Source organism: Ascaphus truei, unplaced genomic scaffold (genome assembly GCF_040206685.1).
Source record: "Ascaphus truei isolate aAscTru1 unplaced genomic scaffold, aAscTru1.hap1 HAP1_SCAFFOLD_1406, whole genome shotgun sequence".
NCBI classification, from domain to species: domain Eukaryota; kingdom Metazoa; phylum Chordata; class Amphibia; order Anura; family Ascaphidae; genus Ascaphus; species Ascaphus truei.
In genome coordinates this window covers 10,001-24,370 of record NW_027454287.1, presented here as the reverse complement: position 1 = coordinate 24,370, position 14,370 = coordinate 10,001, and the positions used below count along the sequence as shown (strand labels likewise).

Below are 14,370 nucleotides of genomic sequence, written 5' to 3'. Positions count from 1 at the left end.
ACGGGGAAGGGACAGGGTGACGGGGAAGGGACAGGGTGACAGGGAAGGGACAGGGTGACAGGGAGAGCACGGGGAAGGGACAGGGTGACAGGGAGAGCACGGGGAAGGGACAGGGTGACAGGGAGAGCACGGGGAAGGGACAGGGTGACAGGGAGAGCACGGGGAAGGGACAGGGTGACGGGGAGAGCACGGGGAAGGGACAGGGTGACAGGGAGAGCACGGGGAAGGGACAGGGTGACAGGGAGAGCACGGGGAAGGGACAGGGTGACAGGGAGAGGAGGGGGGGGGGTGAGGGTGACAGGGAGAGCACGGGGAAGGGACAGGGTGACAGGGAGAGCACGGGGAAGGGACAGGGTGACGGGGAGAGCACGGGGAAGGGACAGGGTGACAGGGAGAGCACGGGGAAGGGACAGGGTGACAGGGAGAGCACGGGGAAGGGACAGGGTGACAGGGTGAGCACGGGGAAGGGACAGGGTGACGGGGAGAACACGGGGAAGGGACAGGGTGACAGGGAGAGCACGGGGAAGGGACAGGGTGACGGGGAGAGCACGGGGAAGGGACAGGGTGACAGGGAGAGCACGGGGAAGGGACAGGGTGACAGGGAGAGCACGGGGAAGGGACAGGGTGACAGGGAGAGCACGGGGAAGGGACAGGGTGACGGGGAAGGGACAGGGTGACAGGGAGAGCACGGGAAGGGACAGGGTGACGGGGAGAACACGGGGAAGGGACAGGGTGACGGGGAGAGCACGGGGAAGGGACAGGGTGACAGGGAGAGCACGGGGAAGGGACAGGGTGACGGGGAGAGCACGGGGAAGGGACAGGGTGACGGGGAGAGCACGGGGAAGGGACAGGGTGACAGGGAGAGCACGGGGAAGGGACAGGGTGACAGGGAGAGCACAGGGAAGGGACAGGGTGACGGGGAGAGCACGGGGAAGGGACAGGGTGACAGGGAGAGCACGGGGAAGGGACAGGGTGACGGGGAGAGCACGGGGAAGGGACAGGGTGACAGGGAGAGCACGGGGAAGGGACAGGGTGACAGGGAGAGCACGGGGAAGGGACAGGGTGACAGGGAGAGCACGGGGAAGGGACAGGGTGACAGGGAGAGCACGGGGAAGGGACAGGGTGACAGGGAGAGCACAGGGAAGGGACAGGGTGACAGGGAGAGCACGGGGAAGGGACAGGGAGAGCACGGGGAAGGGACAGGGTGACAGGGAGAGCACGGGGAAGGGACAGGGTGACAGGGAGAGCACGGGGAAGGGACAGGGTGACAGGGAGAGCACGGGGAAGGGACAGGGTGACGGGGAGAGCACGGGGAAGGGACAGGGTGACGGGGAGAGCACGGGGAAGGGACAGGGTGACGGGGAGAGCACGGGGAAGGGACAGGGTGACGGGGAGAGCACGGGGAAGAGACAGGGTGACAGGGAGAGCACGGGGAAGGGACAGGGTGACGGGGAGAGCACGGGGAAGGGACAGGGTGACGGGGAGAGCACGGGGAAGGGACAGGGTGACGGGGAGAGCACGGGGAAGGGACAGGGTGACGGGGAGAGCACGGGGAAGGGACAGGGTGACGGGGAGAGCACGGGGAAGGGACAGGGTGACGGGGAGAGCACGGGGAAGGGACAGGGTGACAGGGAGAGCACGGGAAGGGACAGGGTGACGGGGAAGGGACAGGGTGACAGGGAAGGGACAGGGTGACGGGGAAGGGACAGGGTGACGGGGAAGGGACAGGGTGAGCACGGGGAAGGGACAGGGTGACGGGTGTTGGACTCACCAGCGCCAGGAAGACCACCATCCTGGCGAGCTCGGCCACGCGCCCGTTCACCGCTTTGCTGGCCATGAAGGTGAAGCAGACGCTGTTCCCGCTCAGGATCAGCAGGCGCGCGTTGTTCTCCAGGAGCCACTCGCGGGGGACGACTGCCGGGCACGGAGAAAAAGGGGGGCGGTTAACTGGCCACGCGTGGACGCCGCAGCCGCTGGCTGAAAGCCACGCTGCCTGCCACGCTGACTTCTTGTGGTTTCATTCTTATACGGGGTTGATCATGTGACCAGTGCTTTGTATTATACAGACACACTAAGACTGCAATAGAGGGGCAGGAAGGTGTAACACAGGGGCAGGAAGGTGTAACACAGGGGGCAGGAAGGTGTAACACAGGGGGCAGGAAGGTGTAATACAGGGGCGGGAAGGTGTAATACAGGGGCAGGAAGGTGTAACACAGGGGGCAGGAAGGTGTAACGCAGGGGCGGGAAGGTGTAATACAGGGGGTAGGAAGGTGTAACACAGGGGCGGGAAGGTGTAATACAGGGGGTAGGAAGGTGTAACACAGGGGGCAGGAAGGTGTAACGCAGGGGCGGGAAGGTGTAATACAGGGGCAGGAAGGTGTAATACAGGGGCAGGAAGGTGCAACGCAGGGGTAGGAAGGTGTAATACAGGGGCGGGAAGGTGTAATACAGGGGGTAGGAAGGTGTAATACAGGGGGTAGGAAGGTGTAATACAGGGGGCAGGAAGGTGTAATACAGGGGCAGGAAGGTGTAATACAGGGGCAGGAAGGTGCAACGCAGGGGTAGGAAGGTGTAACGCAGGGGCGGGAAGGTGTAATACAGGGGCAGGGAGGTGTAACGCAGGGGCGGGAAGGTGTAATACAGGGGCAGGGAGGTGTAACGCAGGGGGCGGGAAGGTGTAACACAGGGGCGGGAAGGTGTAATACAGGGGGCGGGAAGGTGTAATACAGGGGCAGGAAGGTGTAACACAGGGGCGGGAAGGTGTAATACAGGGGGCGGGAAGGTGTAATACAGGGGCAGGGAGGTGTAACGCAGGGGCGGGAAGGTGTAACACAGGGGCGGGAAGGTGTAACACAGGGGCGGGAAGGTGTAACACAGGGGGCGGGAAGGTGTAATACAGGGGGCGGGAAGGTGTAATACAGGGGCAGGGAGGTGTAACACAGGGGCGGGAAGGTGTAACACAGGGGGCAGGAAGGTGTAATACAGGGGCGGGAAGGTGTAACACAGGGGCGGGAAGGTGTAACACAGGGGCGGGAAGGTGTAATACAGGGGCAGGGAGGTGTAACGCAGGGGGCGGGAAGGTGTAATATACAGGGGCGGGGAGGTGTAACACAGGGGCGGGAAGGTGTAATACAGGGGCAGGGAGGTGTAACGCAGGGGCAGGAAGGTGTAATACAGGGGCAGGGAGGTGTAACGCAGGGGCAGGAAGGTGTAACACAGGGGCAGGAAGGTGTAATACAGGGGGCAGGAAGGTGTAATACAGGGGGCAGGAAGGTGTAATACAGGGGGCAGGAAGGTGTAACACAGGGGGCAGGAAGGTGTAATACAGGGGGCAGGAAGGTGTAACACAGGGGGCAGGAAGGTGTAACACAGGGGCGGGAAGGTGTAACACAGGGGCGGGAAGGTGTAACACAGGGGCGGGAAGGTGTAATACAGGGGCAGGGAGGTGTAACGCAGGGGGCGGGAAGGTGTAATATACAGGGGCGGGGAGGTGTAACGCAGGGGCAGGAAGGTGTAATACAGGGGGCAGGAAGGTGTAACACAGGGGCAGGAAGGTGTAATACAGGGGGCAGGAAGGTGTAATACAGGGGCAGGAAGGTGTAATACAGGGGGTAGGAAGGTGTAATACAGGGGGCGGGAAGGTGTAATACAGGGGCAGGAAGGTGTAATACAGGGGCAGGAAGGTGTAATACAGGGGCAGGAAGGTGCAACGCAGGGGTAGGAAGGTGTAACACAGGGGCAGGAAGGTGTAATACAGGGGGCGGGAAGGTGTAATACAGGGGCAGGGAGGTGTAACGCAGGGGCGGGAAGGTGTAACACAGGGGCGGGAAGGTGTAATACAGGGGCAGGGAGGTGTAACGCAGGGGCGGGAAGGTGTAACACAGGGGCGGGAAGGTGTAACACAGGGGGCGGGAAGGTGTAATACAGGGGCAGGAAGGTGTAACACAGGGGCGGGAAGGTGTAATACAGGGGGCGGGAAGGTGTAATACAGGGGCAGGGAGGTGTAACACAGGGGCGGGAAGGTGTAACACAGGGGCGGGAAGGTGTAATACAGGGGCAGGAAGGTGTAACACAGGGGCGGGAAGGTGTAATACAGGGGCAGGGAGGTGTAACACAGGGGCGGGAAGGTGTAACACAGGGGCAGGGAGGTGTAACGCAGGGGCAGGAAGGTGTAATACAGGGGTAGGAAGGTGTAATACAGGGGTAGGAAGGTGTAACACAGGGGCAGGAAGGTGTAATACAGGGGGCAGGAAGGTGTAATACAGGGGCGGGAAGGTGTAACACAGGGGCGGGAAGGTGTAACACAGGGGGCGGGAAGGTGTAATATACAGGGGCGGGGAGGTGTAACGCAGGGGCAGGAAGGTGTAATACAGGGGCAGGAAGGTGTAATACAGGGGGCAGGAAGGTGTAACACAGGGGCAGGAAGGTGTAATACAGGGGGCAGGAAGGTGTAATACAGGGGCAGGAAGGTGTAATACAGGGGCGGGAAGGTGTAATACAGGGGCAGGAAGGTGTAATACAGGGGCAGGAAGGTGTAATACAGGGGCAGGAAGGTGCAACGCAGGGGTAGGAAGGTGTAACACAGGGGCAGGAAGGTGTAATACAGGGGGCGGGAAGGTGTAATACAGGGGCAGGGAGGTGTAACGCAGGGGCGGGAAGGTGTAATACAGGGGGCGGGAAGGTGTAATACAGGGGCAGGGAGGTGTAACGCAGGGGCGGGAAGGTGTAACACAGGGGCGGGAAGGTGTAATACAGGGGCAGGGAGGTGTAACGCAGGGGCGGGAAGGTGTAACACAGGGGCGGGAAGGTGTAACACAGGGGTAGGAAGGTGTAATACAGGGGCGGGAAGGTGTAATACAGGGGGCGGGAAGGTGTAATACAGGGGGCGGGAAGGTGTAATACAGGGGCAGGAAGGTGTAACACAGGGGCGGGAAGGTGTAATACAGGGGGCGGGAAGGTGTAATACAGGGGCAGGGAGGTGTAACGCAGGGGCGGGAAGGTGTAACACAGGGGCGGGAAGGTGTAACACAGGGGCGGGAAGGTGTAATACAGGGGCAGGGAGGTGTAACGCAGGGGGCGGGAAGGTGTAATATACAGGGGCGGGGAGGTGTAACACAGGGGCGGGAAGGTGTAATACAGGGGCAGGGAGGTGTAACGCAGGGGCAGGAAGGTGTAACACAGGGGCAGGAAGGTGTAATACAGGGGGCAGGAAGGTGTAATACAGGGGCGGGAAGGTGTAACACAGGGGCGGGAAGGTGTAACACAGGGGCGGGAAGGTGTAATACAGGGGCAGGGAGGTGTAACGCAGGGGGCGGGAAGGTGTAATATACAGGGGCGGGGAGGTGTAACGCAGGGGCAGGAAGGTGTAACACAGGGGCAGGAAGGTGTAATACAGGGGGCAGGAAGGTGTAATACAGGGGCAGGAAGGTGTAATACAGGGGCAGGGAGGTGTAACGCAGGGGCAGGAAGGTGTAACACAGGGGCGGGAAGGTGTAACACAGGGGCGGGAAGGTGTAACACAGGGGCAGGAAGGTGTAATACAGGGGGCAGGAAGGTGTAATACAGGGGCGGGAAGGTGTAACACAGGGGCAGGGAGGTGTAACGCAGGGGCAGGAAGGTGTAATACAGGGGGCAGGAAGGTGTAATACAGGGGCAGGAAGGTGTAACACAGGGGCGGGAAGGTGTAATACAGGGGCAGGGAGGTGTAACGCAGGGGCAGGAAGGTGTAATACAGGGGGCAGGAAGGTGTAATACAGGGGGCAGGAAGGTGTAATACAGGGGGCAGGGAGGTGTAACGCAGGGGCAGGGAGGTGTAACGCAGGGGCGGGAAGGTGTAACACAGGGGCGGGAAGGTGTAACACAGGGGCAGGGAGGTGTAATACAGGGGCGGGAAGGTGTAACGCAGGGGCGGGAAGGTGTAACGCAGGGGCAGGAAGGTGTAACACAGGGGCAGGAAGGTGTAATACAGGGGGCAGGAAGGTGTAATACAGGGGCAGGAAGGTGTAACACAGGGGCGGGAAGGTGTAACACAGGGGCAGGGAGGTGTAACGCAGGGGCAGGAAGGTGTAATACAGGGGGCAGGAAGGTGTAATACAGGGGCAGGAAGGTGTAACACAGGGGCGGGAAGGTGTAATACAGGGGCAGGGAGGTGTAATACAGGGGGCAGGAAGGTGTAATACAGGGGCAGGAAGGTGTAATACAGGGGCGGGAAGGTGTAATACAGGGGCAGGAAGGTGCAACGCAGGGGTAGGAAGGTGTAATACAGGGGGCAGGAAGGTGTAATACAGGGGCAGGAAGGTGTAATACAGGGGCGGGAAGGTGTAATACAGGGGCAGGGAGGTGTAACGCAGGGGCAGGAAGGTGTAATACAGGGGGTAGGAAGGTGTAATACAGGGGGCAGGAAGGTGTAATACAGGGGCAGGGAGGTGTAACGCAGGGGCGGGAAGGTGTAACGCAGGGGCGGGAAGGTGTAATACAGGGGGTAGGAAGGTGTAATACAGGGGGTAGGAAGGTGTAATACAGGGGGTAGGAAGGTGTAATACAGGGGCAGGAAGGTGTAATACAGGGGGTAGGAAGGTGTAACGCAGGGGCGGGAAGGTGTAATACAGGGGCAGGAAGGTGCAACGCTGGGGCAGGAAGGTGTAATACAGGGGGCAGGAAGGTGTAATACAGGGGCAGGAAGGTGTAATACAGGGGCGGGAAGGTGTAATACAGGGGCAGGGAGGTGTAACGCAGGGGCAGGAAGGTGTAATACAGGGGGTAGGAAGGTGTAATACAGGGGGCAGGAAGGTGTAATACAGGGGCAGGAAGGTGTAATACAGGGGGCAGGAAGGTGTAACACAGGGGCAGGAAGGTGTAATACAGGGGCAGGGAGGTGTAACGCAGGGGCAGGAAGGTGTAATACAGGGGGCAGGAAGGTGTAATACAGGGGGCAGGAAGGTGTAACGCTGGGGCAGGAAGGTGTAATACAGGGGGCAGGAAGGTGTAACACAGGGGCAGGAAGGTGTAATACAGGGGCAGGAAGGTGTAATACAGGGGCAGGAAGGTGCAACGCAGGGGTAGGAAGGTGTAATACAGGGGGCAGGAAGGTGTAATACAGGGGCAGGAAGGTGTAATACAGGGGCGGGAAGGTGTAATACAGGGGCAGGGAGGTGTAACGCAGGGGCAGGAAGGTGTAATACAGGGGCAGGAAGGTGTAATACAGGGGTAGGAAGGTGTAACGCAGGGGCGGGAAGGTGTAATACAGGGGGTAGGAAGGTGTAATACAGGGGGCAGGAAGGTGTAATACAGGGGTAGGAAGGTGTAATACAGGGGGCAGGAAGGTGTAATACAGGGGCAGGAAGGTGTAATACAGGGGCGGGAAGGTGTAACGCAGGGGCAGGAAGGTGTAATACAGGGGGTAGGAAGGTGTAACACAGGGGGCAGGAAGGTGTAATACAGGGGCAGGAAGGTGTAATACAGGGGCAGGAAGGTGCAACGCAGGGGTAGGAAGGTGTAATACAGGGGCGGGAAGGTGCAACGCAGGGGCAGGAAGGTGTAATACAGGGGTAGGAAGGTGTAATACAGGGGTAGGAAGGTGTAACGCAGGGGCGGGAAGGTGTAATACAGGGGGCAGGAAGGTGTAATACAGGGGCGGGAAGGTGCAACGCAGGGGCAGGAAGGTGTAATACAGGGGTAGGAAGGTGTAATACAGGGGTAGGAAGGTGTAACGCAGGGGCGGGAAGGTGTAATACAGGGGGCAGGAAGGTGTAACGCAGGGGTAGGACGGTGTAATACAGGGGTAGGAAGGTGTAACACAGGGGCGGGAAGGTGTAATACAGGGGCAGGAAGGTGTAACACAGGGGCGGGAAGGTGTAATACAGGGGCAGGGAGGTGTAACGCAGGGGCAGGAAGGTGTAACGCTGGGGCAGGAAGGTGTAATACAGGGGGCAGGAAGGTGTAACACAGGGGCAGGAAGGTGTAATACAGGGGCAGGAAGGTGTAATACAGGGGCAGGAAGGTGCAACGCAGGGGTAGGAAGGTGTAATACAGGGGGCAGGAAGGTGTAATACAGGGGCAGGAAGGTGTAATACAGGGGCGGGAAGGTGTAATACAGGGGCAGGGAGGTGTAATACAGGGGCAGGGAGGTGTAATACAGGGGCAGGGAGGTGTAACGCAGGGGCAGGAAGGTGTAATACAGGGGCGGGAAGGTGTAACGCAGGGGCAGGAAGGTGTAATACAGGGGCTAGGAAGGTGTAACACAGGGGGCAGGAAGGTGTAACACAGGGGCAGGAAGGTGTAATACAGGGGCAGGAAGGTGCAACGCAGGGGTAGGAAGGTGTAATACAGGGGTGGGAAGGTGCAACGCAGGGGCAGGAAGGTGTAATACAGGGGTAGGAAGGTGTAATACAGGGGTAGGAAGGTGTAACGCAGGGGCGGGAAGGTGTAATACAGGGGGCAGGAAGGTGTAACGCAGGGGTAGGACGGTGTAATACAGGGGGTAGGAAGGTGTAATACAGGGGGTAGGAAGGTGTAATACAGGGGCAGGAAGGTGTAATACAGGGGCAGGAAGGTGCAACGCAGGGGTAGGAAGGTGTAATACAGGGGCGGGAAGGTGCAACGCAGGGGCAGGAAGGTGTAATACAGGGGTAGGAAGGTGTAATACAGGGGTAGGAAGGTGTAACGCAGGGGCGGGAAGGTGTAATACAGGGGGCAGGAAGGTGTAACGCAGGGGTAGGACGGTGTAATACAGGGGGTAGGAAGGTGTAATACAGGGGGTAGGAAGGTGTAATACAGGGGCAGGAAGGTGTAATACAGGGGCGGGAAGGTGTAACGCAGGGGCAGGAAGGTGTAATACAGGGGGTAGGAAGGTGTAACACAGGGGGCAGGAAGGTGTAACACAGGGGCAGGAAGGTGTAATACAGGGGCAGGAAGGTGCAACGCAGGGGTAGGAAGGTGTAATACAGGGGCGGGAAGGTGCAACGCAGGGGCAGGAAGGTGTAATACAGGGGTAGGAAGGTGTAATACAGGGGTAGGAAGGTGTAACGCAGGGGCGGGAAGGTGTAATACAGGGGGCAGGAAGGTGTAACGCAGGGGTAGGACGGTGTAACACAGGGGTAGGAAGGTGTAACACAGGGGCAGGAAGGTGTAATACAGGGGGTAGGAAGGTGTAACGCAGGGGTAGGAAGGTGTAACACAGGGGTAGGAAGGTGTAATACAGGGGGCGGGAAGGTGTAACGCAGGGGCAGGAAGGGGTAATACAGGGGGTAGGAAGGTGTAATACAGGGGGTAGGAAGGTGTAATACAGGGGGCAGGAAGGTGTAACGCAGGGGCAGGAAGGTGTAATACAGGGGGTAGGAAGGTGTAATACAGGGGGTAGGAAGGTGTAATACAGGGGGCAGGAAGGTGTAATACAGGGGGCAGGAAGGTGTAATACAGGGGCAGGAAGGTGCAACGCAGGGGGTAGGAAGGTGTAATAAAGGGGGTAGGAAGGTGTAATACAGGGGGTAGGAAGGTGTAATACAGGGGGCAGGAAGGTGTCGGGAGATATAGAGGTGCAAGACGAGCAAATCCGGCGCAGGGACATGTGCGGGGGGGGGGGGGGGGGGCAGTTCTCAACATCTTCGGCGGCGATGGCATCTCCCCCCCCCCCCACCCTGTACAGTCCCGTCAAGATGGCTTTGCGACGGCCAATGGCGCTGTGTTGCCGTGCCAACGGGACGTCACAGCACCATGAGGCGTGACGTTGTCATGGCGACACGACGCCATTTGACGTCGCGGAGCCATCTCGACCGGACCGTGCAGGTGGGGGGGGGCTAGGGGGGGGTCTCCAGGGTTATCATTGAACAGAAGGTGGTAACCCCGGCTTCCAGTGCTGCCAGGGATTCTGGGTAATGACATACAAACAAGCGCTGGCAGTGTCCCATTTGCATGCCAAGAGATAATGGGGAAGGGCAGGGTCGGGGTCACGCGGACGAGCTCACACGTGGGATATCTATGTGCGGTACATTCAAAATGAAGATAAAGACAGCCAACTGCCCCCTCTGCTGGTCGCATGACAGATGTGCACCCCGCTTCCCCTTCTGCTCCCATGTGACAGGGGGGGGGGGGGGTCTGCCATATTTCGGGCCGGGGGTCACACATTGTGTTGTTATAATAATCAGCGTGGCGTGTCACGCGTCACGCGTCACGCTGACCCCAGCCGGGCTGTCATGCATCGGAATCGGACACGACCGTTCGCCAGGAAGGTAACTTAATTAAGGGGTTTCAGGGTAAGGGGTTAAGGTTAGGGATTTTTAGGGTAAGGGGTTAAGGTTAGGGATTTTTAGGGTAAGGGGTTAAGGTTAGGGATTTTTAGGGTAAGGGGTTAAGGTTAGGGATTTTTAGGGTAAGGGGTTAAGGTTAGGGATTTTTAGGGTAAGGGGTTAAGGTTAGGGATTTCAGGGTAAGGGGTTAAGGTTAGGGATTTTCAGGGTTAAGGTTAGGGATTTTCAGGGTAAGGGGTTAAGGTTAGGGATTTTCAGGGTAAGGGGTTAAGGTTAGGGATTTTCAGGGTAAGGGGTTAAGGTTAGGGATTTTCAGGGTAAGGGGTTAAGGTTAGGGATTTTCAGGGTAAGGGGTTAAGGTTAGGGATTTTCAGGGTAAGGGGTTAAGGTTAGGGTAAGGGGTTAAGGTTAGGGGTTTTCAGGGTAAGGGGTTAAGGTTAGGGATTTTCAGGGTAAGGGGTTAAGGTTAGGGATTTTTAGGGTAAGGGGTTAAGGTTAGGGATTTTCAGGGTAAGGGGTTAAGGTTAGGGGTTTTCAGGGTAAGGGGTTAAGGTTAGGGATTTTCAGGGTAAGGGGTTAAGGTTAGGGATTTTTAGGGTAAGGGGTTAAGGTTAGGGATTTTCAGGGTAAGGGGTTAAGGTTAGGGGTTTTCAGGGTAAGGGGTTAAGGTTAGGGATTTTCAGGGTAAGGGGTTAAGGTTAGGGATTTTTAGGGTAAGGGGTTAAGGTTAGGGGTTTTCAGGGTAAGGGGTTAACGTTAGGGTAAGGGGTTAAGGTTAGGGATTTTTAGGGTAAGGGGTTAAGGTTAGGGATTTTCAGGGTAAGGGGTTAAGGTTAGGGGTTTTCAGGGTAAGGGGTTAAGGTTAGGGATTTTCAGGGTAAGGGGTTAAGGTTAGGGATTTTTAGGGTAAGGGGTTAAGGTTAGGGATTTTCAGGGTAAGGGGTTAAGGTTAGGGTAAGGGGTTAAGGTTAGGGATTTTCGGGGTAAGGGGTTAAGGTTAGGGATTTTCAGGGTAAGGGGTTAAGGTTAGGGGTTTTCAGGGTAAGGGGTTAAGGTTAGGGATTTTCAGGGTAAGGGGTTAAGGTTAGGGATTTTCAGGGTAAGGGGTTAAGGTTAGGGTAAGGGGTTAAGGTTAGGGATTTTCAGGGTAAGGGGTTAAGGTTAGGGATTTTCAGGGTAAGGGGTTAAGGTTAGGGGTTTTCAGGGTAAGGGGTTAAGGTTAGGGATTTTCAGGGTAAGGGGTTAAGGTTAGGGATTTTTAGGGTAAGGGGTTAAGGTTAGGGATTTTCAGGGTAAGGGGTTAAGGTTAGGGGTTTTCAGGGTAAGGGGTTAAGGTTAGGGATTTTCAGGGTAAGGGGTTAAGGTTAGGGATTTTTAGGGTAAGGGGTTAAGGTTAGGGTTTTCAGGGTAAGGGGTTAACGTTAGGGTAAGGGGTTAAGGTTAGGGATTTTTAGGTGTAAGGGGTTAAGGTTAGGGATTTTCAGGGTAAGGGGTTAAGGTTAGGGGTTTTCAGGTAAGGGGTTAAGGTTAGGATTTTCAGGGTAAGGGGTTAAGGTTAGGGATTTTTAGGGTAAGGGGTTAAGGTTAGGGATTTTCAGGGTAAGGGGTTAAGGTTAGGGGTTAGGGGTTCAGGGTAAGGGTTAAGGTTAGGGTTTTCAGGGTAAGGGGTTAAGGTTAGGGGTTTTCAGGGTAAGGGGTTAAGGTTAGGGATTTTCAGGGTAAGGGGTTAAGGTTAGGGTTTTCAGGGTAAGGGGTTAAGGTTAGGGATTTTCAGGGTAAGGGGGTTAAGGTTAGGGATTTTCAGGGTAAGGGGTTAAGGTTAGGGATTTTCAGGGTAAGGGGTTAAGGTTAGGGATTTTCAGGGTAAGGGGTTAAGGTTAGGGATTTTTAGGGTAAGGGGTTAAGGTTGGGGATTTTTAGGGTAAGGGGTTAAGGTTAGGGTAAGGGGTTAAGGTTAGGGATTTTCAGGGTAAGGGGTTAAGGTTAGGGATTTTCAGGGTAAGGGGTTAAGGTTAGGGATTTTTAGGGTAAGGGGTTAAGGTTGGGGATTTTTAGGGTAAGGGGTTAAGGTTAGGGTAAGGGGTTAAGGTTAGGGATTTTTAGGGTAAGGGGTTAAGGTTGGGGATTTTTAGGGTAAGGGGTTAAGGTTAGGGTAAGGGGTTAAGGTTAGGGATTTTTAGGGTAAGGGGTTAACGTTAGGGTAAGGGGTTAAGGTTTTAGGGCAAAGCGTTAACGTTAGGGTTTTTTAGGGTAGGGGGTTATGGTTAGAAGTTGTTAGGGGTAAGGGGTTAGGGGTTTTAGGTTAAAGGGTTTAAGGTTAGGGATTTTAGGGTAAGGGGGTTTTAGGTTAAGGGGTTTAAGGTTAGAGTTTAAGGTAAGGGGTTTATGGTTAGGATTTTTAGGGTAAGGAGGTTTTAGGTGAAGGGGTTATGGTTAGGAGTTTAGGGTAAGGGGTTAAGGGTTTTAGGGTAATCTGGCTTTAGGTTAAGGGGTTTAAGGTAAGGGGTCATGGTTAGGATTTTTAGGTTAAGGGGATATTGTTAGGATTTTTAGGGTAAGGGGATATGGTTAGGATTTTTAGGTTAAGGGGATATGGTTAGGGTTTTTAGGGTAAGGGGATATGGTTAGGATTTTTAGGTAAGGGGATATGGTTAGGGTAAGGGGATATGGTTAGGGTTTTTAGGGTAAGGGGATATGGTTAGGATTTTTAGGGTAAGGGGATATGGTTAGGATTTTAGGGTAAGGGGATATGGTTAGGATTTTTAGGGTAAGGGGATATGGTTAGGGTTTTTAGGGTAAGGGGATATGGTTAGGATTTTTAGGGTAAGGGGATATGGTTAGGATTTTTAGGGTAAGGGGATATGGTTAGGATTTTTAGGGTAAGGGGATATGGTTAGGATTTTTAGGGTAAGGGGATATGGTTAGGATTTTTAGGGTAAGGGGATATGGTTAGGGTTTTTAGGGTAAGGGGATATGGTTAGGGTAAGGGGATATGGTTAGGTTTTTAGGGTAAGGGGATATGGTTAGGGTTTTTAGGGTAAGGGGATATGGTTAGGGTAAGGGGATATGGTTAGGGTTTTTAGGGTAAGGGGATATGGTTAGGCTAAGGGGTTAGTGGATACGGTTAGGGTAAGGGGTTAGTGGATACGGTTAGGGTAAGGGGTTAGTGGATACATTACCTGCGGCGGTTGAAACGGCAGCGGCACATTGTCTTGCCCCGCTTCCCAGCTCCCTCTAACAGCACCGGGAAAACCCGCAGGTGAACGAGCCCGGACCGGCGAGGAAAGGGCTACCAATGGTTCTGAGCGCGAGTAAGATTGTGTGCTGACGCTGAGCCCCCTGTGTGTGGCAGATTGTGTGCTGACGCTGAGCCCCCTGTGTGTGGCAGATTGTGTGCCGACGCTGAGCCCCCTGTGTGTGGCAGATTGTGTGCTGAAGCTGAGCCCCCTGTGTGTGGCAGATTGTGTGCCGACGCTGAGCCCCCTGTGTGTGGCAGATTGTGTGCCGACGCTGAGCCCCCTGTGTGTGGCAGATTGTGTGCTGAAGCTGAGCCCCTGTGTGTGGCAGATTGTGTGCTGACGCTGAGCCCCCTGTGTGTGGCAGATTGTGTGCTGACGCTGAGCCCCCTGTGTGTGGCAGATTGTGTGCTGACGCTGAGCCCCCTGTGTGTGGCAGATTGTGTGCTGACGCTGAGCCCCCTGTGTGTGGCAGATTGTGTGCTGACGCTGAGCCCCCTGTGTGTGGCAGATTGTGTGCTGACGCTGAGCCCCCTGTGTGTGGCAGATTGTGTGCTGACGCTGAGCCCCCTGTGTGTGGCTCTGGGCCCCAGACCGGTATCACACCGCTCCTACCTGACAGCTCATCCACCAGGCTGATGACATCGTCCGCCGTCCACTCCTTGGCTTCCACGTCATAGAGCAGCTTGATGGCGTCAGCCAGCGCTTTCAGGGTGTTCTCGTGCGCGGAAGCTTCCGTCATGTTCAGCCACGCCACGTGCCCTGCGGAAGATTCCGGAAACCCACAGGCGGGAACAAGGAGGATCGTAACATGGCAACGGGGTGAAATCCTGGTTACAATACGGACCTGTCTATTCACTGTAACACATATATATATATATATATACAGT

General features: G+C 56.0%; 1 protein-coding gene across 1 annotated transcript in view; it reads right to left on the bottom strand.

Annotated features, from left to right (window-relative positions):
* Positions 1-14,370, bottom strand: part of FBXO47 (F-box protein 47) — a gene marked incomplete at its 5' end in the record, with an annotated part of 33,295 nt that overhangs the window by 15,544 nt on the left and 3,381 nt on the right. The window contains 2 exon segments of the mRNA XM_075581551.1: positions 1,772-1,914; positions 14,096-14,242. Coding sequence (XP_075437666.1) covers positions 1,772-1,914; positions 14,096-14,242 — 290 coding nt within the window.